The sequence below is a fragment of the Fistularia commersonii genome, chromosome 35 (assembly GCF_037954325.1).
Source record: "Fistularia commersonii isolate RoL2024-O1a breed Wild chromosome 35, RoL_Fcom_v1.0, whole genome shotgun sequence".
In the NCBI taxonomy this organism is placed as follows: domain Eukaryota; kingdom Metazoa; phylum Chordata; class Actinopteri; order Syngnathiformes; family Fistulariidae; genus Fistularia; species Fistularia commersonii.
Genome location: NC_141318.1, coordinates 3248409 through 3270157, shown reverse-complemented (window position 1 = coordinate 3270157; position 21749 = coordinate 3248409). Strand labels below are relative to the sequence as shown.

Genomic DNA, 21749 nt, shown 5'->3' with positions numbered 1-21749 from the left:
TCTCTGTTGTTTTTTTTTTTTGTTTTTTTTTTTGGCACTTCTGACGCACATCACGGAAGGCTGTCGGTTTCGCCGCTCCATCCCAGCAGGCCGGACCGCCGCCGAAGGACAACGCCCCCGTTCCACCCTCTCCCGCCCCCCCACACATGGACACAGCCACACCGAGGCACCATGGGCTCCAGACTGAAGTAAGATAACGGCGTCGATGTCGATCACCCTCATCGGCCGCCTGCCGTCTGCTCTGGTGGCTTTCTGTCACTTCCTCTTCAGGAAACTTCCTGCCGTCGCTCTCTGCTTGCTCTTCAACTTTTCTTTTCTAAATGATTTGAAATCGCATTCAGGACGGTGTAAAATCTCCGTTTCCTGCAGCAGACGTTTCCCCGCGTTTGCGCAAAGTGGCGTTTTAACCCTCTTGGTCAATGCGCGTTTTTTTCCGACGCGAGTCTTTGCACTTTAATGCACCGCCGCCCGCCTCTCTCCCCTTTCAGGCGAAACCCCGAGAGAACCTTCAACCTGTTCTTCGAGGCGGCCTGCCCCGTGGCCCAAGACAAAGGTAAAGTCACCTCCGTGTGGACCTCCTGGTTCCACCTTGGTGTTTTCATCTAGGTTCGGTTGGTTTCTGTCCCGCTATTGATTTCCTGTGTGAGTCTGCAGGGCCGTGGTTGAGGGGCTGGTGTGGGTTCCCCCACACTCAGACCACTTCCTGCGTTCTGCTCGGAATTAAAGAAAAATCATGTCACATTTCTGGATGGTTTTAACTCAGCTGGTGTTTTCCTGGAAACCTGGCACAGACTGTGTGATTTTTTTATTCTTTGTGATGATGCTGTGTAATGTGTTGGCTTTTTCTAAAATCGCTGTGTAATAATTTTCTTATTCGACTATTGCTGAATGACTTTTTAAAAAGGCTATATATTTGCATGAGTCGTTTCCACCAGGAGGGTTTCGGCTTCTAACCCCTCGGTTCTACTGGGTTCTAGCTTTGGGTTTTCTACGTTCTCCTCCCTTCAGTAGGTTCATTGAAAGCCTACTGAAGAAGGTGGACGTTTGGATGTATTTGATTGACAGCTGATTTGTCCAATCACAGCTGTGATTGTCCCTCCCCATGGCTCTGTGCGCAAATAATGTTTGATTAAATTCATGGCTTACTTACTTAACACAAGTCATCATTATCACACTGTTAACTGACAGTTAATAAGTATGACATAAAACCTGATCATTCAACACTTTCCAATATCATATTTTATCAAATAGATTCTTAAAATCAATACCTAATTTTATCAATTAACCGTTAATGAACGGCAGTGCCGACGTTTTTTTTATCCCGCAGATCCCTTCGTGGTGCTTCAGTTTCCAGAGGATTCTAGCGAGGAGGTAGGCGGTGCAGTTGGATACATCCCATAATGTTCTCGCACTCATTAATTGAGTTAATTAACTGCATTAATTGCACCAATGTCTATTCCTCCCGTGTCAGGATTCCTGCCAAACCCTGTCCAGATTCTGCTTCCCGTATGACATCCAAAGGTTTGTGCGGTATTATTATCATCTTTAGGATCAATTATCAATCAACTGATCAATATGACTCACACTTAAAATATGGAACTAATCATTTTATTTTAATTTAAAGTGAGATATCTTGATTGGATATGGTTGTGATTGACAGCTGAACCCCTCCTGGTTAAGCTCCGCCCCCCCCAGCTGGGATTGCTGTTACGTAGGCTGGTTAATGAATGAATGAATGAATGAATGAATGAATGAATGAATCCGAAATATTAAAAATGCAACAAACACAAAGTAAAAGTATTTGGGGTACTGAAATAAAACACAAAATGGCGCCCCCTGCTGGCTCAGGGCGAAGGACGTGGCCGCCGTGCAGCACTTCACCTTCGCGCTGACCAACCTGGAGGGATGCCAGCGCTTCGGCTTCTGCCGCCTTGCCAGCAGCACACAGACCTGCCTGTGCATCGTCAGGTAAGTTTGTGTGCACGTGTGTGTGTGTGTGTGTGTTTGTGTGTAAGTCTAATAACAACACTCTTTCAGCTACCTCCCCTGGTTCGAAGTCTTTTACAAACTCCTCAACAGCCTCGCCGATTACATCGCCAAAGGACAGGTGAGGCCTTCATTGTTTACCTGCATCGTCATACCGACGGATCACATGACTAGCATTAAACCCCGCCCACCCCTCCCTCACAGACCAATGAGTTGAAAGTGCTGCTGGCTTCGCTCTACAAGCAACCCGCTCCGCCGGCCGCGGGATCAGTCGCCCTGCAGATGGTAAGTCCCGGCGCTCGCCGCTGGAGTCGCGCTAGTTTTTGTGACGGCGGTTAGCATCCTGTGTTTTTCCATTTTCCCCTGAGGGCGACCAGATAGTGGTCAGCACCGGCGTGTCCCGCCCCGCCGGACATGAAGGGGTGAGTCCCCCAGGGGGGTCCCCGCGGCTCCAGGGCGATGGCCGCCGCTTGTCGGCCCGCCGACGGCCTAACAACGCTAACGCTAATCACGCTAACCCCTGACACTGATCTCCCTAACGTTAACCCAATTGACCTCATCCGAAGGTTCTCCGTCGTCCAGCTGGTGGCTCTCGCTGTCGGATCCGGATTCCTTGAAGACCTTTCACCCAGAGACCCGTCCCCTCTGGGTCGAGGTGAAAGGTCTTCAGGGAACCAAGGCGAGGTCCGCTCGCCGCGGCGAAGCCTCCCGACCACCGCAGGTCCAACGTGGAGGGCGATGAAGAGCGAAACAAAACATCCAAACGCCAAATCCAAACTAACATCAGACATAGTTTTGGGGGCGCAAAACCCATAAATACACAAAATATAACATGATCTCGTTTGTTTTCTGGCAAGGTCCCATATTTCATCGCTCCGGATCCCAGGAGCCTCCCGTCCATTCCTGAGAACGTGAGTAAGGCGTTCGTGTGTCATCACCTACAGTAGGAGGGTCAAACTCATTTTCACAGAGGGACAAATCAGCATAATTGTTGCCCTCAACAGTATAAATACAACTAAACGTAACGTAAAATAAATGTAACTGCTCCTTAATGTTAAACAGCACTGAATTTTAGATTCATTAAATACAAAATGTTACATATGCAGTCCCATCTTTCTCAAAGCAACCTTCCATCGGCATCGACTTTTCCAGTCCTGGACATTTAGGGATTTGCATTTCTCAGTTCCACTTGAGAGATGAGATGAGATGAGATGAGAACAACTTTATTAATCCCGAAGGAAATTGTTGTGCCAGAGTTTCAAGTAAAAACATAACAGTAATAGATAATAAATAATAGTAGGAAGGAGGATTTGTATAAAATTTGTATAAAATCTTGTATAAAATCGTATTGATGTGGATACACTGCTGTCTAACGGTGGGATGCCGTCGCTTCACCGGTAACGTGATCGGCATAAATTATGGGAAATGTAGTTTATGATCAATGCACGTGTTTGGTCATTTTTTTTAGGACAATCGGACCTTTTTGAGATGTTTGCGGCCATATAAAATGGTATAGCCTAAAGGATGTTTTATTGAGACTCAATGCAGTGTGTGTGTGTGTGTGTGTGTGTGTGGCCAGAGGAATCTGACGGAGCTAATCGTGGCTGTGGACGTTGGGAACCTCCTCCAGCTCTACGCCAGCATGCTGTTCGAGAGGCGCATCCTCATCTTCGCCAGCAAACTCAGCACGGTGCTGCTTTTTTTATTTATAAAAATAAAGATCAGCTTTTCTTTTTTTCTAATCATTTCTTTTCGGCCGCCCGGTAGCTGACATCGTGCGTGCACGCCCTCGGCGCCATGTTGTACCCCATGTACTGGCAGCACATCTTCATCCCCGTCCTGCCCCCTCACCTTCTGGATTACTGCTGGTGAGGAACTCGACCTGTCCGTCAATCACTTGTCAATCATTTATCTGTCCGTCAATCATCAGTCAGTCATCGGTCAGTCATCTCACCGTTGCGTCTGTCGTCTATCAATCATCTATCGGTCAATCATCTGTCTGTTTGCCCGTCGATAATCTTTCCATCAATCATCCGTCAGTCATCCGTCCATCCTCTGTGAATGACCTGTCCGTCAATCATCTGTCAATCATGTCACTTGTCTGTCTGTCAATCACCTGACAGCCGCGATCATTTTCCTGCTCGTCAATCATCTCTCAGCCGTCCATCGATCATCCGTCTGTTAATCATCCCCAAAATCATTTTCTTGTCCGTCCGTGAATAATTTACCTGTCAATCATCCGTCTGTCAGACTGTCACTCAAGTGTGTTTGCCTGTCAATCATCCATCTGTCCATTGATCACTGACTCTCCCACCTTTCGTGGCTGCAGCGCTCCGATGCCGTACCTGATCGGGGTTCACACCAGTCTGAATGAGGTGAGATGAACATTTTCCTTCACTTTCTCTTCCTCCTCCTCCTCCTGAGCGTCCCCATGTGTGCAGATGGTGAAGGGCTGCGGGCTGGAGGAGGTGGTGACCCTGAACGTGGACACAAACACGCTGGAGACGCCCTTTGACGACATGAAGCGGATTCCCCCGGACGTGGTAAATCGGATCGGCCGTACACCTCTCCCGGGTTTCCCCCCGGCGGGTGTAAACGTGCGTGGTGTGTATCCGTAGATGTCGGAGCTGAAGGGACGCTTGAAGCGGCAGGCGGTGGCTCCGGGCTGCGGCATCTCCAGGGCCTTCTTGAGGGCCCAGTACCTGCTGTTCGGGGGCTACAGGGACGCGGTGCAAGGTCACAGGGTCGGTGGTTCGCTCGCTCTCACCGCGGCGGTTCCTCTGCAGGTGTTTTCCCGCCCCGCCTCTCACTTGCGTCTGTATCAGCAGGCCGAGGAGCTGCGGTTCAGCAAGGAGCTGTTCCTGGACCACAAGCTGCCCGGCATGCAGCAGTTTCTGGAGAGCGCCGTCCACCTGCAGTTTTTCAAGCAGGTACCTGGAGCTGATCGACGCGTTACCGACCTCTGCTGGTCGAATCCGGTGATTACATCAGCCGGTCCAAAAAAAAAACAAAACACCGATATGCTGATTGGTTCGTGTCCCTCAGTTCATCGATGACCGTCTGGAGCTCCTGAAAACCGGGCGGGAACCCGACGACCTCTTTGAGGAGGAGGTCCTCAAGTGTGAAACAACAGGTGTGTGTGTTGCTGTGAAAGGGAAGGGGGGGCTCGTCGTCCACTCCTCCTGACCTCCATGTTTGTCTCCAGGGAGAACCAGGTCCTACCACCAGATAATAAGTAATCTTAAGGTGAGATTTTAACTTTTAAGGAAATAGTTTGTGTCCTCATCTTGTGAGACTCCGGCTTCCCCTTTTATTTATTTTTTGTTTTTGAACTATCAACAGAAAGGGAGCGGCTCGCTCATCCTCAACATGAAGTCCAAAGCAAACATGAAGGTGGGTGTGTGATCCGGTGATCTCCTCCAGTGACCCCCAAATGTCGTTGTTTGATCCATCCGTCTCCTTCCAGGCCAAACTGCTCACCCGCTCCGGGGCCAAACACCTCCGCATGCACAAGGTGGGTTCCCGTCTCCGAGGCGGCGTGTTTTCTTACGCCACCTCTGAGTGATCTGTTTCTTTTTTCAAGGCCCGCGACGAGACCCACGGCCTGCAGAGAGGCGGCTCGGTGTCGCACCGCCGGGCCCAATCTGACTGCCTGCAGAACCGCCTGCCGATCACGCAGCATTTCGGGATGGTGAGTCCGCCCGGGAGTCGCCACGCATCCCACGCCGATGCCGCTTTACGTGAATCTGCGTTTGTTCTTTCTCAGTCCCGTCCTCGGCGGCCTGCGCAGAAAGCGGGGGTTAGCACGGGCGACCCCGAGGCCGGAGGCTCGTGGGACGGGTGAGGAGCAGGAACGGGAAGTTGGGCAACATCGCATGTTTACTTCCCCTGCCGCTGATCTCTCACCCGTGTCGCTGCGTCAGGCCGCCGGTGGAGCCGGACTCAGAACCGCAGAAGCACCAGGTAGAGGAGGAGGAGGAGGAGGATTCGTTGCTGTGCGACCCGGAGGAGATGGATCTGCTCGGGGAGATCTTCGATTCTCTGAGCAGCCGCAGCTCCCACGAGCGCGGCCTGCTGTACGGGACCCGCAGCCTGGACCTGTTCGGACCAGACAGTCACGACTACATCACCAAGGTGAGAAGGCGGCACTTTCAGGACCTCAAATGGGGAAATGGGGTAACGTACCGTCGGCTGGGTCGCACTACCTAACGGCTGATGCCAAAGTATAATATCAGTCGTGTTTGCTAAGGTGTTCCCGGCCAATCCCAGCCAGGAGAGCCTGTCTCTGTCCGCCAGCGGCAGCAGCCTGCGCAGCTGCAACCTGGAGACCGCCGAGGAAGAGGAGGAGGCATCGGACCTGATAGAGGACTGCGACTGGCTGAGCCTGGACATCAGCGTGCCGGAGGAAGAGGAGGCTGACGGCCCGCGGGCGGCGCCGGTGGAAGAGGGACAGGAGGAAGCTGGGCTTAAACAGGAAGAGGAGGCGGCGGCGGCGGCAGTGAGCCAGCAGGAGGTAGATCAGGCTTTGGAGGAGGAAGTTACATCTGGGGAACCTCAGGAGATAGAAGTAGCTGGCAAGGAGACAGGAAGCGGACCCCCGAGCCCGGAGAAGGAGCCCGAAACAGAACACTCAGACAAACCCGGCGTGGAGCCGCCAGGTTCTGTACCGCCGCCGGGTCGGGAGGGGCCCGACCAGGACGCAGGGGGGGCCTCCAGGGGCGCCGTGGCGGCCGGGCCGAGGCGGAGCGGCAGTGGCTCGGGTGACACGGAGGACGACCCCCCACTGGTCAGGGTGTCGGAACTGAAGAAGAGGTTCGAGGCCTTGTGACGGCGTTTACCATCCTGAAAAAAGAATTTGAAATAACGAAGGCGGGGCATAGTGCTGGACGTGCACGTCGGAGGTTTATTGTCTAATAAAGAACAGGTGCCTTTCTTAAAGTGCGTGTCTTCGGTCCTTCACCACCGGAGAGGGTGCAGATGCAGTGTGGTATAAATAAGGCGGTATAAATACAAAAAGTTCTGGAGGTGGGGGGTCAAAGGTCATATGAGGCGCTCCTCTTTGGGCAGCGGGAGAGGAAGGGCGGGCTTGTCTTGCGCCGGCGCCCGTACCTGCTTCTTCTCCTCGGCGCTGGGCCGGTACGTCCCCTCTGTCCTCCTCTTCTTCCCGATCACACAGAGGAGGAGCAGCAGAGCCACGGCGAGCACGGAGGTCGCGGCGAGGGCCGACGCCGACGCCGCTGACGGGGTTAGCAGCAGGATCGCCATGGTGGGAGGAAGAGGAGGAGGAAAAGGGGGGCGTCGGGTGTCACATCCGCTTCCGATCGGACAACGAACGCGGACTCTTAAACTCCAGGGTTCATCTGGGGGGGGGGGAGCGCAGAAGAACAACAATCCTCATGTGTGTGAAACCTCCAGTCATTTTGTTTCATTGAGGGTCAAAGGTCAGCCTGTTTGCCATCTGCGCCATCAACCATTGTTTGGAAACGGGAAGCAGAACCTTCATTGATGTAATAAAAAGCTGGTGTATGTGTGAGTGTGTGTGTGTGTGTGTGTGTGTGTGTGTGTTCGCACTGAGCCATTGAGATAAGAAAACCTGTGTGTGCGGAAGTGGATGCCAGACTTGCACCTGCGGACACAAAAAATGGCGCACAATATTTTTATGTTTGTGTGTTTATGTGTGTGTGTGTGTGTGTGTGTGTGTGTGTGTTGGAGGGTGGCAACCATGGACGGACTTATTTTTTGTCAGGCGGATGTGTGTCCGTGTGGCGGAATCCCGTTCATCTTGCTACACCTGTTTTACAGGTGAGCGTCACAGCGGTGTGTATGTGTGTGTGAGTGTGTGTGAGAGAGAGATTTAATATACAATCCAAATTAAAATGAAATTACCAGTAATTACATTATCACACAATTCCATTATTACACACACGGGTGTGCATTCCGACCGCTGGCCACCGGAAGTAGTTTTCATTAAAAACGGCGACTCACCTGTTGCGGCGCTTCCGGGGGCGCGTGTGATCCGCTCCGTGGCGGAAAATCGGAAAAATAGAAAACGGTAAGTAAAAAAAAGGAAAGAGAAAAAAAAAACAGTGGAAAGAAAGAGTGGAAGAGATAAAAATTTCCGAGTCCGGCCGGATGTCGCCTGCCTCGAAACGGAAGCGGTTCCCTCGCGCTCGCTCACCTGTCCATATGGAAATGAGCCCGATCACGTGAGACACCTTGGCCAATCAGACGCGTCCTCCTGGCTGCATTCCTGCAAAGGTTTGACTTTCGGTATCGACGCTCGCTCTCACACGCACGCACACACACACGCACGCAAAGTCTCGCACACGCACGGACACGCACTTCCGGTTCGCTCCGCCCCGTCGGACGAGGGACGCCGATCGATCATCCGGATTAATGATTAGTTGTGCGTCTCATCATCCCGGAATGTTCTGCTCTTAGTTTTCAGATTCTCTGATCAAACAGAAGAAAAAAAATCGTGCACACGCACGGACACGCGTTTCAATTAAAAAAGTGGGTGAGCACGCACACGCACGCAGAAAAACACTATCTAGTTGTTTGGGGGGGAGGGGCAGATCTTAAATCAATATGAAAGATAAATTTTAATTTAAAATTTTTTAAAGAAATCTTTATTTTCTACATTTTTAGAGAAAAACACAAATATAACCTCATGACTCAAAACAACCGTATTAAAAATAATCGGAAATGATATAATAAATTAAATGTAAGTAAATATATACAGAATATATTCCCACAGAATCGTCGTCACCCAGCTGTCAATCAAACCCGTACGATGACCCCGGTGCCCTGTAGGTCCGTGTCGATGCAGGAGAGCGTGGAAGTCCAAAATCGGCGGTGGTGGTGACCACGGCGGCGGCTTCGACAAAACACAAGGTAGGTTTTGTTGAAAGCAGCGGATGGGGCATTGAGATTCGGGATGGATGGATGGATCTGTGGATGGACGCAAAAACATTCAAGCAGATCCATGAGCTAAGATGCTAGCTGAGATGCTAATACCTTTGTGATGAAAGTAAATCAATTGTACTTCTGGTAAAGTAGTCATATTAACGTGTAAAGTACATTTCGGGGGGGGGGGGTTGAAGGATTTTGAAATCCACTTTGACACAACGGCGGGTTTTTTTTTTTTTTTCCTTTTTTCTCATTTTACCCGGTGCAGTGGCCTCGTTGGATGGAATTCCCAGTTGCCGAAATCCAAAGGTTGACAAGTTACCCAACACTTTTGTGTACATACACAAGTCAACAAGATCAGCGCAGCAAAGGGGGGGGAAGGGTAAAAGTAGAGGAAAATAAATAACAATTTGACCAAAAACCTGGAATTAAATCCAACTTTAAGTATATAAGTGATGAAATGCATAAGTTAGAAATATTGTCTAACAATTGTCATCCAATTCTCTTTCCTGTTTTGTTTTGTTTTGTTTTGTTTTGTTATCAGGTTTCTCAACCCGGGCTGCCGGGAAATCACGCTTGTGTCACATCTATGTTGACAGAGGTGAGGAGGAGGGGCGCCGAGGGAAGGGATAAAACGGGGAGCGCGTCCGAGGCGCCGCACACATTGACCCGGGATCAGGGCGGAGGATGAGCGGCACGCCATTGTGGTTACTGGCCTCGCTGGCCTTCGCGTCTTTATCTTCTCTGGCCGATGGAACCCAGCTGTGAGTAGACCTGCCTTACCTCCTTGCAACCCTCCCAGGACTGCTTCTAAAGATCACCGAATGCTCCTGAAACTCTACTAGCATGAACCCAAAACAGCCATATTTTATATTTTTTCAATTTAGATTAAAAAAAAAAATTCCCCCTGTTTTTGTGAAGGGATTTCATTTGACCTAGTTTCCTGATCTTTTACCCAATGAGCAGCCCCGCCCCCTGATGTTCCCTCTGAAGAAATTCGTAACAACGCCTCCCCGACCTTGATCGGGATCATTGATTGATAATTGATTGGTTTGCACAATCCAATTCTGCTGGAGGAGGGGCAGCCCTGAATATCCTGGACTATGGATTGTGAAATCGGTTGAAAATCCATTTTCCACGAAATTCGGAGAGACAGAAAAATCAGGAAAATATGAAGATACTTTTTCTTTTATTTATTTTTATTTCTTCCACGATTAAATAGCTTTTATTTCGGGTTGTCTTTTGTCCTACGCGTGATTTTCCGATATCCTGTCGAGATCGGAGCTTAACTCATTGACGTCTTTGAATATCCCCCGCCTCAGGGAGGTGATGGTGGCCCCCAACCTGCTGCGTGTCGGGGCGCCGGAGAACATTTTCGTGGAGTGCCAAGACTGCAGTGGGGCCGCCATCCAGGTGCAGATCAACGTGATGAACCACCCCACCAAATCCAGGAGCCTGTCGTCGACGTCCGTGCCGCTCAACACCGACAACAACTTCCAGAACATGGGCCAGATCACGGTGAGGAAGGGCTTCTGGTTCAGATCCGGGGGTCTCCAAGTAACTCCCCACCCAACCGCACCCCCACACGTCCACTCCTGATTTCAGATCCCCGCCGAAGGCTTCAGCAAGGATCCCAACAGCAGGCAGTATGTCTACCTGCAGGCCCAGTTTCCAAACCGGCTGCTGGAGAAAGTGGTCTTGGTCTCCTTCCAGTCTGGGTACATCTTCATCCAGACCGACAAGACCCTCTACACCCCCGACAGCAAAGGTCAGTCCGATTCTCCAGGACCCCCCATCCCCCGACATCTCAATCCGATTTCATCGCATCCCGATTTAATCCGGAGGGACGTTTCTTGTATTTCAGTCCATTACAGGTTGTTTGCCGTGACGCCCCGCATGGAACCCATGGAGAGGAACTACCAAGCAGACACTTCCATCACCATCGACGTCCTGGTACTGCTTTTCGTGCTTTATAAATGTGTGATAAAATGTCGGAAACAGGCTCGCGAGTAGCCTCACACAGTTTTGCATTGTTGATCTTTAGACGCCCGAGGGGATCAAGATCCCGATCGATCCAGTTTACCCGAAGGCCGGGATCTACTCCGGAGATTTTAAGCTCGCTGAGATCGTCAGGTGAGTGCTCCCCTGAGGCTGCGGGACACAGAGAAAGAAAAAAGAAACGGGGCTGCTAACATTAGCCTAGCTTAATCCAGAGGTATGACGTTAGCATCAGAAAATGGATATATTCAAATGTGTACCCATATCAGTTTTATCATTTTTTGTGTTTGTGTGTGTGTGTGTGTGTGTGCATGCAGTCCTGGCCTTTGGCAGCTGGAGGCCAAGTTCCACACCAACCCGCAAATCAAGTTCACCTCCGAGTTCGAGGTCAAAGAATACGGTGAGTCCCCTCCTGGACGGGAGCGGAGGGTTCTCGGGGAACCGTTTAGAGAACGGGGAACCCAATCTGTGATCGAAAGCTACTTCAACCTCAGTTTTGCTTGTTTTCCTCTCCAGTACTGCCCAGTTTTGAGGTCAAGCTGTCTCCCAAGAGTTCCTTCTTCTACGTGGACAGCCCGACCCTCACCGTCGATATCAGCGCAAAGTGCGTTTGACTTATTATTTTTTTTACGCAAACACCCAAACGGCCAAAGAAACATCTGTCCTGCTCACCTGCTCACCTGTGGTCATAGGTATCTCTTTGGCGAGGATGTGGACGGGATGGCCTACGTCGTGTTCGGGGTCATCATCGACGGACAGAAGACAGGCCTCCCCTCTTCCCTCCAGAGGGTTCCGGTGAGTGGACATGTCCATCCGTGCACGTGTCTCCCAAGCGTATGCACGGGCCTCACAACCACCCCCCAACCCCTTGCCCCTTTTTAGATCGTGATGGGCGCCGGATCCGTGACGCTGAAGAGAGAGCACATCCAGAATACCTTCCCCAACCGCAACATCGGGGATCTGGAAGGGTCGCACATCTACGTCGCGGTCAGCGTGCTAACGGAGAGCGGTGAGAACGCTCTCTCAGCGGGCTCGGGTCGGGAGGGGGTCGGGACGTAACCTTTAGAATACCGTCGTCCCAAAGTACTCCATTTCGAGTACCCAGATTGGGTTCGAAGGAACGACCAAAATCTGCGAACTTCAAAGAGTGCCTTTGGAGCTTCCTTCTTGTTGGTGAAAACTGAGCACTTCCTAATCCGACCGTGTGGGCGGGGCTTATTCTCACCAGGCAGCGAAATGGTGGAGGCGGAGGTGAAGGGAATCCAGATCGTCAAGTCGCCATACACCATCCGCTTCACCAAAACGCCCAAATTCTTCAAGCCCGGGATGTCCTTCGACGTGGCAGTAAGTACAGGGCAATTCGTCGCAACAGCTTCGGTTTGCCTTCGATGCAAAATGTCCGATAACGGGATGATAACGCGTTAGTCGAGCGACTGACAGGTTGTGTCTCGGACGACGACAGGTCGAGGTCTACAACCCCGATGAAACCCCAGCTCAGGGCGTGGCCGTGGTGGTGGATCCTGGGACGGTGCGCGGCCTCACTGCCTCCAACGGCTTGGCCAGGCTGACCATCAACACGGTCACAGGAACCTCCACGCTGTCAATCACAGTGAGATCCCGTTTTCGTTTTTTTTTGTTTTTTTTTTCGTCAGCAAAACCACTTGAAATCAGCCAAATACAGTCGACCGCTACCACGTGCATACCCAGTACAAAATATCAAAAAATACGGGCGCAGAGGCGAGCATGTCCTTTGTGTGTGTGTGTGTGTGTGTGTGTTTAACACCGGGTCCCTTTATCCAAAGGCGCGTACCGACAGTCCCGACATTTCCCGTGAACGTCAGGCTTCAGCCACCATGCAAGCCATCCCTTACAAGACCAAGAGCAACAGCTTCATCCACATCAGTAAGACGGTCGACATGGCGAAAGACCACCTGACCCCCCTCACTCCGGCGTTGCCAGCTGACTCGTCTGACCCCCGTGTTTTGCAGGCGTGGACACCGCGGAGCTGGAGAAGGGCGACAACTTGAAAATCAACCTGAACTTGAACAAGCAGCCAAGCCAGGACACCGACATCACCTACCTGGTGAGACTTGCCGTGGACTTGCCATCTCGGATTTTTGTAGCACTTTTTTAGCGACTGTGAGGACTGACCCGCTGCCTCTGCAGATCATGAGCCGCGGACAACTGGTGAAATATGACCGGTACAGGACCAGAGGCCAGGTCCTGATTTCCCTGATCATTCCCGTCACCAAGGAGATGCTGCCATCTTTCCGTATCATCGCCTACTACCATCCGTCCCCCACTGAAGTGGTGTCAGACTCCATCTGGGTGGATGTCAAGGACTCCTGCATGAGTCCGGTAAGCCACCCCCTGGCACCCAAACTGCTTTTTATTTATTTTATTTTTTTTGGTTGCGCAACCGAACCCGTTCTGGTCCTCTGCTCCCTCAGCTGAAGCTGGAGTCCACTAGGCCCGCCCCGTCTTACGAGCCCCGCAAGAGGTTTGGCCTGAAGGTGACGGGAGACCCCGGCGCCAAAGTGGGCATGGTGGCAGTGGACAAAGGCGTCTACGTCCTGAACAACAAGCACCGCCTCACCCAGAAGAAGGCGAGTCCTCGGGTTTCTTCTTCAGCACTATTATAGCGGTCTCTCGGACACGAAAAACTTAGTGTGTGTGTGTGTGTTTGTCAGGTGTGGGACATTGTGGAGAAGTACGATACCGGCTGCACCCCGGGCGGCGGGAAGGACAGCATGGGCGTCTTCTTTGACGCCGGACTGGTGTTCGAGTCCAGCAGTGCCTCCGGGACCCCTTACAGACAAGGTAGTCCACTCTCTTCTGCAGAATCCAAGCATGCTCGCCGACACAAACACCCACCCGCGGGAGCGTGATCTTCTCACCATCCCCTTCTCTGCTAACTTTCCCAGCCCTGACTTGTCCGGCACCCAGCAGACGGAGGAAAAGAGCCGTCACCATCGCAGACGTCACGTCCAGCTTGGGTAAGACGTCACTTCCGGATCCCCGCGGGTTCTTTCCGGGTTCTCCGTCCCATATACCCCCAAAAAGAGCCGACTCTTTAAACTCTTTTTCAGCGAATCAGTTTAAGAAAGGTCTGGAGCGGGAATGCTGTGTGGACGGCATGAAGAGCACGCCGCTCTCTTACACCTGCGCAGAGCGCAGTCTGTACATCGTCGACGGCCAGGCCTGCATCGACGCCTTCCTGCATTGCTGCAACGAGCTTGCGAGCCAGCGGGCCGAGATGCAGCAGGACAGCCTGAAGCTGTCCCGCAGTAAGGGACGGGCAGAGGGGCGGGTGGCGCCGCATCACCCCCCCCAAAGAAAACCCTAAAATCGTACTTTTTTTCTTTCAGGCGAGGTCGACGACAACTCCTACATGGACAGCAACGAGATTGTGTCTCGCACCCAGTTCCCCGAGAGCTGGCTGTGGTCGGACATCGACCTTCCGGCGTGCCCCAAAGAGACGCCCAATTGGTGAGACCGCTTGCGGGGACTCGACGCGTACCCAGCGAGCCGAACGGGAAAAAAAACGATCGCCGCTTTTTTTTTTCTTCCTCCAGTGACTCGACCGCCATGGAGATGTACATTCCCTTGCAAGACTCCATCACCACCTGGCAGTTCACCGGTATCAGCCTGTCCAGAACCAACGGTGAGGCTCCGACTCGTCTCTGGTAACGTTTCCCGATCGGTATGGTCTCATTCTCCCCGGCCTCGCCGCAGGGATCTGCGTCGGCCCTCCGCTGGAGGTCATCGTGCGGAAGGAGTTCTTCATCGATCTCAAGCTCCCGTACTCCGCCGTCGCCGGGGAGCAGCTGGAAATCAAGGCCATCCTGCACAACTACACCCCAGATAAGATCAAGGTAGGCCTCCCGCCGGGGAAAGCCCGGGAAGCAGATTTTGAACCCCCGCCCACCGCACTCCCGCTCCTTCCCCCAGGTGCGGGTGGACCTGCTCGAGAAGCCCGACGTGTGCAGCTCGGCCTCCAAGCGCGGGAAATACCGTCAGGAGGTGGAGGTGGGGCCCCAGACCACGCGCTCGGTGCCCTTCGTCATCATCCCCATGAAGAACGGCCAGCACAACATCGAGGTCAAAGCGGCCGTCAAGGACTCGTCCCTCAACGATGGCATCGTCAGGACGCTGCGGGTGGTGGTGAGACGACCCCCTCCGTCCAGAAGGTTGAAGAGGTGACCTTTTTTAAATACATGAATATATGATGAACTCCATGTCTCCGGGGTTCCCCAGCCTCCAGGCGTGCTGGTCAAATCCGCCAAGATCATCATCCTCGACCCTGAAAAGAAAGGCGTAGGTGAGTTCACGGGTGGAAAAAGCCAAGAAAAAAATCCTCCTTTTTCAACTTGAAAACCACTGCTTCTGTCTCCAGCTGGTAAACAGGAAGAGATCCTCACCAGTGGAATCTTGGAGAAGGACGTCATTCCTAAAACCCCCACCAGCAGAGATATCTCTGTGACAGGTGAGATGATATGGTTATTATCAGTAGACCGGGGAATAGGCAGGAGAAATTATGTAATACCAGTGTAATTACCAATAAATGGTGCAATTTCATGTAATACCCATGTAATTATCAATGAATGGCTAATGCAGAGGTGGGCAAACATTTTTATCCGCGGGCCGCATGGACATAGTATATTAAGACAGCGGGCCGCAATAATCAAAACTTTCGCTTTGTACCATACCATTAAAATTAAAAAAACATTAATTTTTTTACTTTAAATTCATTCATTTTGAATCCGCTAATAATATTTTAATGATGAGAATAAAGTGCATAATGAATATTGACTAAGATAAAATTTTGCTGATATTGGTAGAAAAAGAGCTCGCGGGCCGCACTGGAAACTCGTGAGGGCCAAAATTGGCCCGCGGGCCGTAGTTTGCCCACCTCTGGGCTAATGTCCTGTAGTACCTATGTAATTACCGATGAATCGGCGGATTTCGTGTTATACCTTTGTAATAACCAATGAATTGGCGCAATTTCATGTAATACCTGTGTCATTACCAATGAATTGGTGCACAGGGAGAGAGCAAGTTGGCGCCCTGGTGGAAAAGGCCATCAGCGGCACCGCCATGGGAACCCTGATCTACCAGCCCTCGGGCTGCGGCGAGCAGAACATGATCCACATGACCCTGCCCGTCATCGCGGCCATCTACCTCGACAAGACCAACCAGTGGGAGCAAGTGGGCTTCCAGAAGCGCGACGAAGCCATTCAGCACATCAAGAAAGGTGGGAGCGCCAAAAATGAAAGGGAAAGGGGTCGAATGCGGCACGTCTAGAACATTGTTTGAGAACGTGGCCTTGTATCCAGGCTACGCAAATCAACTGACGTACCGGAAGAAAGATGGCTCCTTCGCCGTCTGGGCCAAACACAAGAGCAGCAGCTGGTGAGCAGATCCACACCGCCTGACATCCTGATGCCTCATTTCCGATGCCGGGCGAAACGTGTTTGACGTCTTGACTTTATATAGGCTGACGGCGTACGTGGCCAAGGTGTTCGCCATGGCTAACAACCTGGTGGCGGTGCAGAATGACGTCATCTGCGACGCCGTCAAGTTCCTCATCCTGAACGCGCAGCAGCCGGACGGCATGTTCAAGGAAGTCGGCCGCGTCTCCCACGGCGAAATGATAGTGTGTACATCGGCTCGACGCTAACGGACGCTAACGGTCGCTACCTGTGTACCGTCCACTGTCTTACATGTGTGTGTGTGTGTGTGTGTGTGTGCACGCAGGGGGACGTACGCGGCGGCGACTCGGACGCCTCCATGACAGCGTTCTGCCTCATCGCGATGCAGGAGTCACGTACGCTCTGCTCCAACACCGTCGGCGTAAGGACGTCCGCCAACGAACGCGCAATCACATGACCTCCACCCTCTCCGGGTCTTTCCAATCATCTCCTCTTCTTCTCACGAACCCCCGCAGAGTCTGCAGGCCAGCATCGACAAAGCCGTCAGTTACCTGGAGAGGCGCCAGGTCAGCCTGACCAACCCCTACGCCGTCGCCATGACGTCGTACGCCATGGCCAACGAGGGCAAATTGAACAAGGAACTTCTCTACCGCTTTATCTCTCCGGGTGAGTGGACGCAACACACAAGCTAAGCTAATGGCTATGTTGCTGAAAAGTGAAGGTTCTCTCCAGGTTCTCCTCCCTTTGCTTTCTCCACGTTCCCCTTCCCGGGTTCTTCCCGAAGTTCTCCTACCTGGGTTCTCTCCACGTTCCCCTTCCCGGGGCCTCTCCAAGTTCTCCAGCCTTTGTTTTCTCCATGTTCTCCTGCCTGGGTCCTCCCAGGTCTTCTTCCCGCAGTCCTAAAACAGGTTCACTGAAAACCAGGTTAAGCCCCGCCCCTTTTTGGCCTTAGGGAGCGGGAGAAGACAACAAATGAAGAATTCACTGCGACTTACCGCGATTGGTTTCTGTCGCCGAAACCAAAGACGGGTTCGCTCGTCTCGCCTCCCACGAACCCTGACCTTTCTTTGACCCTGAACGTCGCCGATGAAGAACGTGTTTGTTCCCTCAGAGCTGACGCACTGGGCTGTTCCCAACAAACACATCCATACGCTGGAAGCCACAGCCTACGCCCTCCTGGCCCTGGTCAAAAACCAAGTGAGTATCCTGGAAAAAAAAAAAGAAAAAACATGGCTGCCGCGGCGGATAGAGAACCGCTCCCTGATCCCCGTCTCTCACCTTAGAACTTCGAGGACGCCAAACCCATAGTGAGATGGTTCAACAAGCAGAGCAAGGTGGGCGGAGGCTACGGCTCCACCCAGGTGGGTATGGCCTCTTCGGCGCCGCCGCCGTCGTCCTTCGCTCGCTGACAAAACCGTCCCGTTTGGTTGCCGTCAGGCCACCATCATGGTGTACCAGGCCGTGGCCGAGTACTGGTCCACCGCCAAGGAGCCCGCCTACGACCTGAACGTGAACATCCACCTGCCGGGGAGGTCCAGGCCCGAGAGCTTCAACTTCAACAGGGACAACCTCTACGCCACCAGGAGCGCCAAGGTGAGCTAGCGTCCCGCGTCCTCCACGCCAACGCTATCGAATCAGCTGCTTTCAGCTGCGTGTGTGTGTGTGTGTGTGTGTTTCAACACTTACAGGTCAATGACTTAAACCAGAAGGTGAAGGTCGTCGCCACAGGGTCGGGAGAAGCAACGCTGAAAGTGAGTGAAATGCTGAACTTCCTTACGCAGTGGTCCTGGGTTATCTCCAGGTTCTCCAACTTGGGTTTTCCTCCATGTTCTCCAACATCTCCATGTTCTGTACATGTTCTCCTGAATGCATTATCTCCATGTTCTGCTGCTTGGGTTTTCCTCTATTTTCTCCAACATCTCCATGTTCTGTACATGTTCTCCCCAATGTTCTCCTTAATGCATTATCTCCATGGTCTTCTGCTTGGGTTCTCTCCTGCCTGGATTCATGTTCTCCTGCTTGGGTTTTCCCCGAGATCTCCTTATCGCGTTCTCTCCACGTTCTGGGTGATTGACAGCTGACCTGCCCGGGTTAGACCCCGCCTCCCGCCCTAGTCTCAGCTGTGATTGGCTGCAGCCGACCCCGCCCCTAAACTTGAGCGTTTCCGCCGGGAAAACCTTTTGAATATACAAACATATTATTGGATTTTAAGATAAAAACAATGAAACAACAATTAACAATGAATACATAATTCAGCTGCAATTTCCTGGTTGTGCCAGATGGTGTCGCTGTACTACGCCCTGCCCAAAGAAGACAAGAGCGACTGTCAGAAGTTCAACCTCTCGGTGGAGCTGCTCCCAGGTCAGCCGACCTCCCGTCGTCCGTCCGTCCGCCCCGCCGGGTATCACGTTGACGATTGAGCTTACGTTCGTTTTCTCTCCCAGAAAAAATGGAGGAGAATGAGAATGTGTACAAGCTGAAGATTGGAGTTTTGTAAGTAGCAACAATTTCACCCGTGTTCTTTTTTCAAAGTTGGCCGTAAACGTGGTTCAGTATCTCAATAACTAACCCACACTGAATGTACCAAAGGTTTCCTCTCCATTTATTCTCGATTATTTTCATCCTCGTTTGATCTCTGATCGTTTCATTATTTGCAGGTGATTTAATTTAAATTTTTTTCATGATTTCAGTCTAGCCTTCTAAACCATAACACATCATTTCCCATATGTAATACCGACTATGGCCACTAGGTGGTGCTGTTGTCAACATTCTTCCCTCCACACTTATTTCGACAGTGTACTCACCTGATTTGTTTCCCCCTTATTGTGAAGATATTTTAAAATCACACAGGAACTGCCTGATATTTTTGCAGGATGTGTGTGTTCGTGTTTGGTTGTGTGTGTGTGTGTGTGTGTGTGTGTGTGTGTGTGTATATTTTCAAGTTATGTGTGTTTCTTCTTTGCAGCTACAAGAACAGCACACACGACGCCTCCATGACCATCCTGGACATCGGCCTGTTGACCGGCTTCACCGTCAACACAGACGACCTGGATTCGGTGAGATCCTTCGTTCTCGCTCCGTTTCGGGTGTTGTTTTTTTGCTTTTCAAGCCAAAGTGGATCTTGAAAAAACGCTTGACCGTGTTTGTGCACGCAGCTGGCCAAGGGACGTGCCCGCTCCATCGCCAAATACGAGATGAACACTGTCCTGTCGGAGAGAGGCTCGCTCATCATCTACCTGGACTCGGTGGGTCCTCATCCTCGGCCTCCACGTCTCTTTTCGCCTCGGGGGCGTTTCTATATGATGAGCGCATCCTCCTCTGCCCCCCCTCCCTCGCCAGGTCTCCCACCAGCGGAAGGAGGAGGTCTCATTCAGGGTCCATCAGACGATGAAGGTGGGCGTCCTGCAGCCGATGGCCGTGTCGGTCTACGAGTACTACGACCGTGAGTATAAATCCACATCAGAGCAATAGACGGGCGGCAATTCTTTAATTTTATTCTATTTCATTTACCCGGAGCTTCTTCCTCCCTTTTCTTTATAACAGAAACCTCATGCGTGAGGTTCTATCACCCGGAGAGGAGAGCCGGCCGGCTGCTGAAGCTGTGCAGGGGGGTGGAGTGCACCTGTGCTGAAGGTACATGGGATGTTACCACTTCTGGAAGGGCCGATGCGGGAACGCCGGGGACCCGGTGGGGCCGAAGGTGGGTTCACGTCAACCCTCTGTTGTTTTTTTTTTTAAAGAAAACTGCAGCATGCAGAAGAAGGGGAAAATCGACAACGACCTGCGTCTGATTAAGTCCTGCGAGACCACGCCGACCAACAAGATAGACTACAGTGAGTGGCGCGTCTGAGTGCACACGTCCGTCTGCGTGCGTGGAGAGCGAGCGAGCTAACGGTTGAGCTAACTGACCCCCCGCGTCACCTTGTGTCCTCAGTTTACAAAGTGAGGGTCGTCTCCTCCCAGATCGTCGATTGGACCGAGTCCTACACCATGGAGATACAGCAGGTCATCAAGGAAGGTGAGTGATGCCGCGTTTAAAAGATAGAAATAAAAAAGAACCCTCGCTTGAGGGAGCTCAAGGCTTTTATTTTGAAAGTCTATCATATCAGGTAACAAATCAAATAACGCCCGCCCCGATTCTCCTGATGTTTGGACGAGGGCTTTCCGATCATCATCAGTTGATTTATGTGTGTTCGTAACCGCAGGAACCGACGACGTGGGTCCGCAGGGTAAACAGCGCATTTTCCTGAGCTACAGCCACTGCTCGGACGCCTTGGACCTGAGACCGGGCAACACCTACCTGATCATGGGCGCGTCCAAAGACATCCACAAGGACATAACGGCCGGACTGTAAGTCCTACGCTCTCGGATCGTGTTTTCGTGTTTGACGTGCTCTGGTCCGGATGCAAAATAAAAAACCAACATGGCGCTGTGCTGCTCTCAGATTCCAGTACGTGCTTGGAGAGAAGACCTGGGTGGAGTACTGGCCCACGAGGGCCGAGTGTCAAACGGATGACTTCATGGCTGCCTGCGTGGGCCTGGAGCAAATGGTCAAGCAGTACGAGGTCTTCGGATGCCAGCAGTAGTGAACCTCGCGTACATGGTTCTCCTCTGAACTTATTTGTTGTTTTTGCATTTTTCTTATTGCGTACAACTTTTTATATGACACCCAAGGGGATGCAAATGTTTCAACTCGCTCGAATAAAATGTCACGGTCTTAACTTGGCTGTTTGTCTTTCCTTCTGAAGAGCCCAACCGCCCGCTAACAAAACGCTAAAGGAAGAAAACCCGAACCTTGAAATACAGTGGACCCTTGATTTACAAGTGCTTCAACTTACAGATATAATGTTTTGGTTTTTTAACACGAACCCAGATCTGAGTTAGGAGCAAAAAAATAAGAAAGTGGTGCAAAGTGTGCAAGTTACATTTAGCAACATATTGTAACAATAAGTGTGATAAGCTAGCGCATTCCAACCCTCGGGCTGCGGACCGGTAATTGTCCGTGGGTCGTTTGGTACCGGGCCGCACAGCAAGATTAAATAACCTACATTATTTATGTTTTATTTATTACCCAAATCGGAAAAATGTTTCATTTTGGAAAATGACTGAACAACATGCAGTATGTCTTTGGAAAGTTTCTTTGCAAAGGGGAAAAGGCCCAGTGAGGCGAGAGAAGACGAGCCTATGACCTCTAAGAAAAAAGAAATTTGCATTTGACAGACAATACCAGAAGATCTACTTAAAATATGGATTTATTGCGACAGGTGATTCCCTTGCACCAAACCCGCTCTGCATAATGTATGACAACCAACTCTAAGATGAGACAATGAAGCCTTTAAAACTGCTTTTGGACGAAACTTCAAAACAAGCTTTTGGAGTATTTTGAAAGAAAAAAAGCGGGAATATGTGTATATTAATATGTAT

The 21749-nt window shown here is 51.5% G+C and overlaps 2 protein-coding genes and 1 long non-coding RNA gene across 5 annotated transcripts; 2 read left to right on the top strand and 1 right to left on the bottom strand.

Annotated features, from left to right (window-relative positions):
* The first annotated feature begins 15 nt into the window (after positions 1-15).
* Positions 16-6924, top strand: dennd1c (DENN domain containing 1C). Of its 3 annotated transcripts, none has more exons than XM_086142853.1 (23): positions 16-188; positions 489-553; positions 1328-1371; positions 1472-1521; positions 1849-1968; positions 2038-2107; positions 2191-2271; positions 2364-2408; positions 2844-2897; positions 3566-3676; positions 3754-3854; positions 4316-4361; positions 4428-4529; positions 4605-4730; positions 4815-4916; positions 5032-5119; positions 5192-5232; positions 5329-5379; positions 5453-5500; positions 5570-5677; positions 5753-5826; positions 5910-6120; positions 6236-6924. In XM_086142853.1, exons 1-23 carry the CDS (start codon positions 172-174, stop codon positions 6812-6814), a joined length of 2334 nt encoding a protein of 777 aa, XP_085998979.1. In that variant the 5' UTR covers positions 16-171; the 3' UTR covers positions 6815-6924. The 3 variants fall into 3 exon arrangements, with proteins under 3 accessions (XP_085998979.1, XP_085998978.1, XP_085998980.1); XM_086142852.1 differs by having other exon boundaries at positions 2355-2408; XM_086142854.1 differs by lacking the exon at positions 2364-2408.
* LOC147213831 (uncharacterized) lies at positions 6873-8137 on the bottom strand. Its single transcript, XR_015104477.1, has 2 exons — positions 7972-8137; positions 6873-7346 (listed from the first exon to the last, which is right to left on the bottom strand). It is a non-coding gene; the product is annotated as an uncharacterized LOC147213831 (long non-coding RNA).
* A 1387-nt stretch (positions 8138-9524) lies between these two features.
* On the top strand, positions 9525-21046 carry LOC147213830 (complement C3-like). The gene is made up of 43 exons (XM_086142850.1): positions 9525-9659; positions 10218-10413; positions 10501-10663; positions 10760-10848; positions 10940-11028; positions 11211-11293; positions 11410-11497; positions 11586-11688; positions 11776-11902; positions 12122-12237; positions 12356-12502; positions 12696-12795; positions 12882-12976; positions 13060-13251; positions 13344-13499; positions 13584-13713; positions 13818-13889; positions 13983-14180; positions 14262-14382; positions 14469-14557; positions 14629-14768; positions 14845-15057; positions 15151-15214; positions 15290-15379; positions 15941-16147; positions 16230-16305; positions 16390-16549; positions 16651-16746; positions 16841-16991; positions 17437-17522; positions 17609-17686; positions 17763-17918; positions 18014-18076; positions 18605-18686; positions 18770-18818; positions 19291-19381; positions 19481-19570; positions 19665-19767; positions 19869-19958; positions 20066-20158; positions 20260-20343; positions 20531-20675; positions 20770-21046. The coding sequence occupies exons 1-43, from the start codon at positions 9583-9585 to the stop codon at positions 20909-20911; spliced, it is 4980 nt and encodes a 1659-aa protein (XP_085998976.1). The 5' UTR covers positions 9525-9582; the 3' UTR covers positions 20912-21046.
* Positions 21047-21749: the final 703 nt, after the last annotated feature.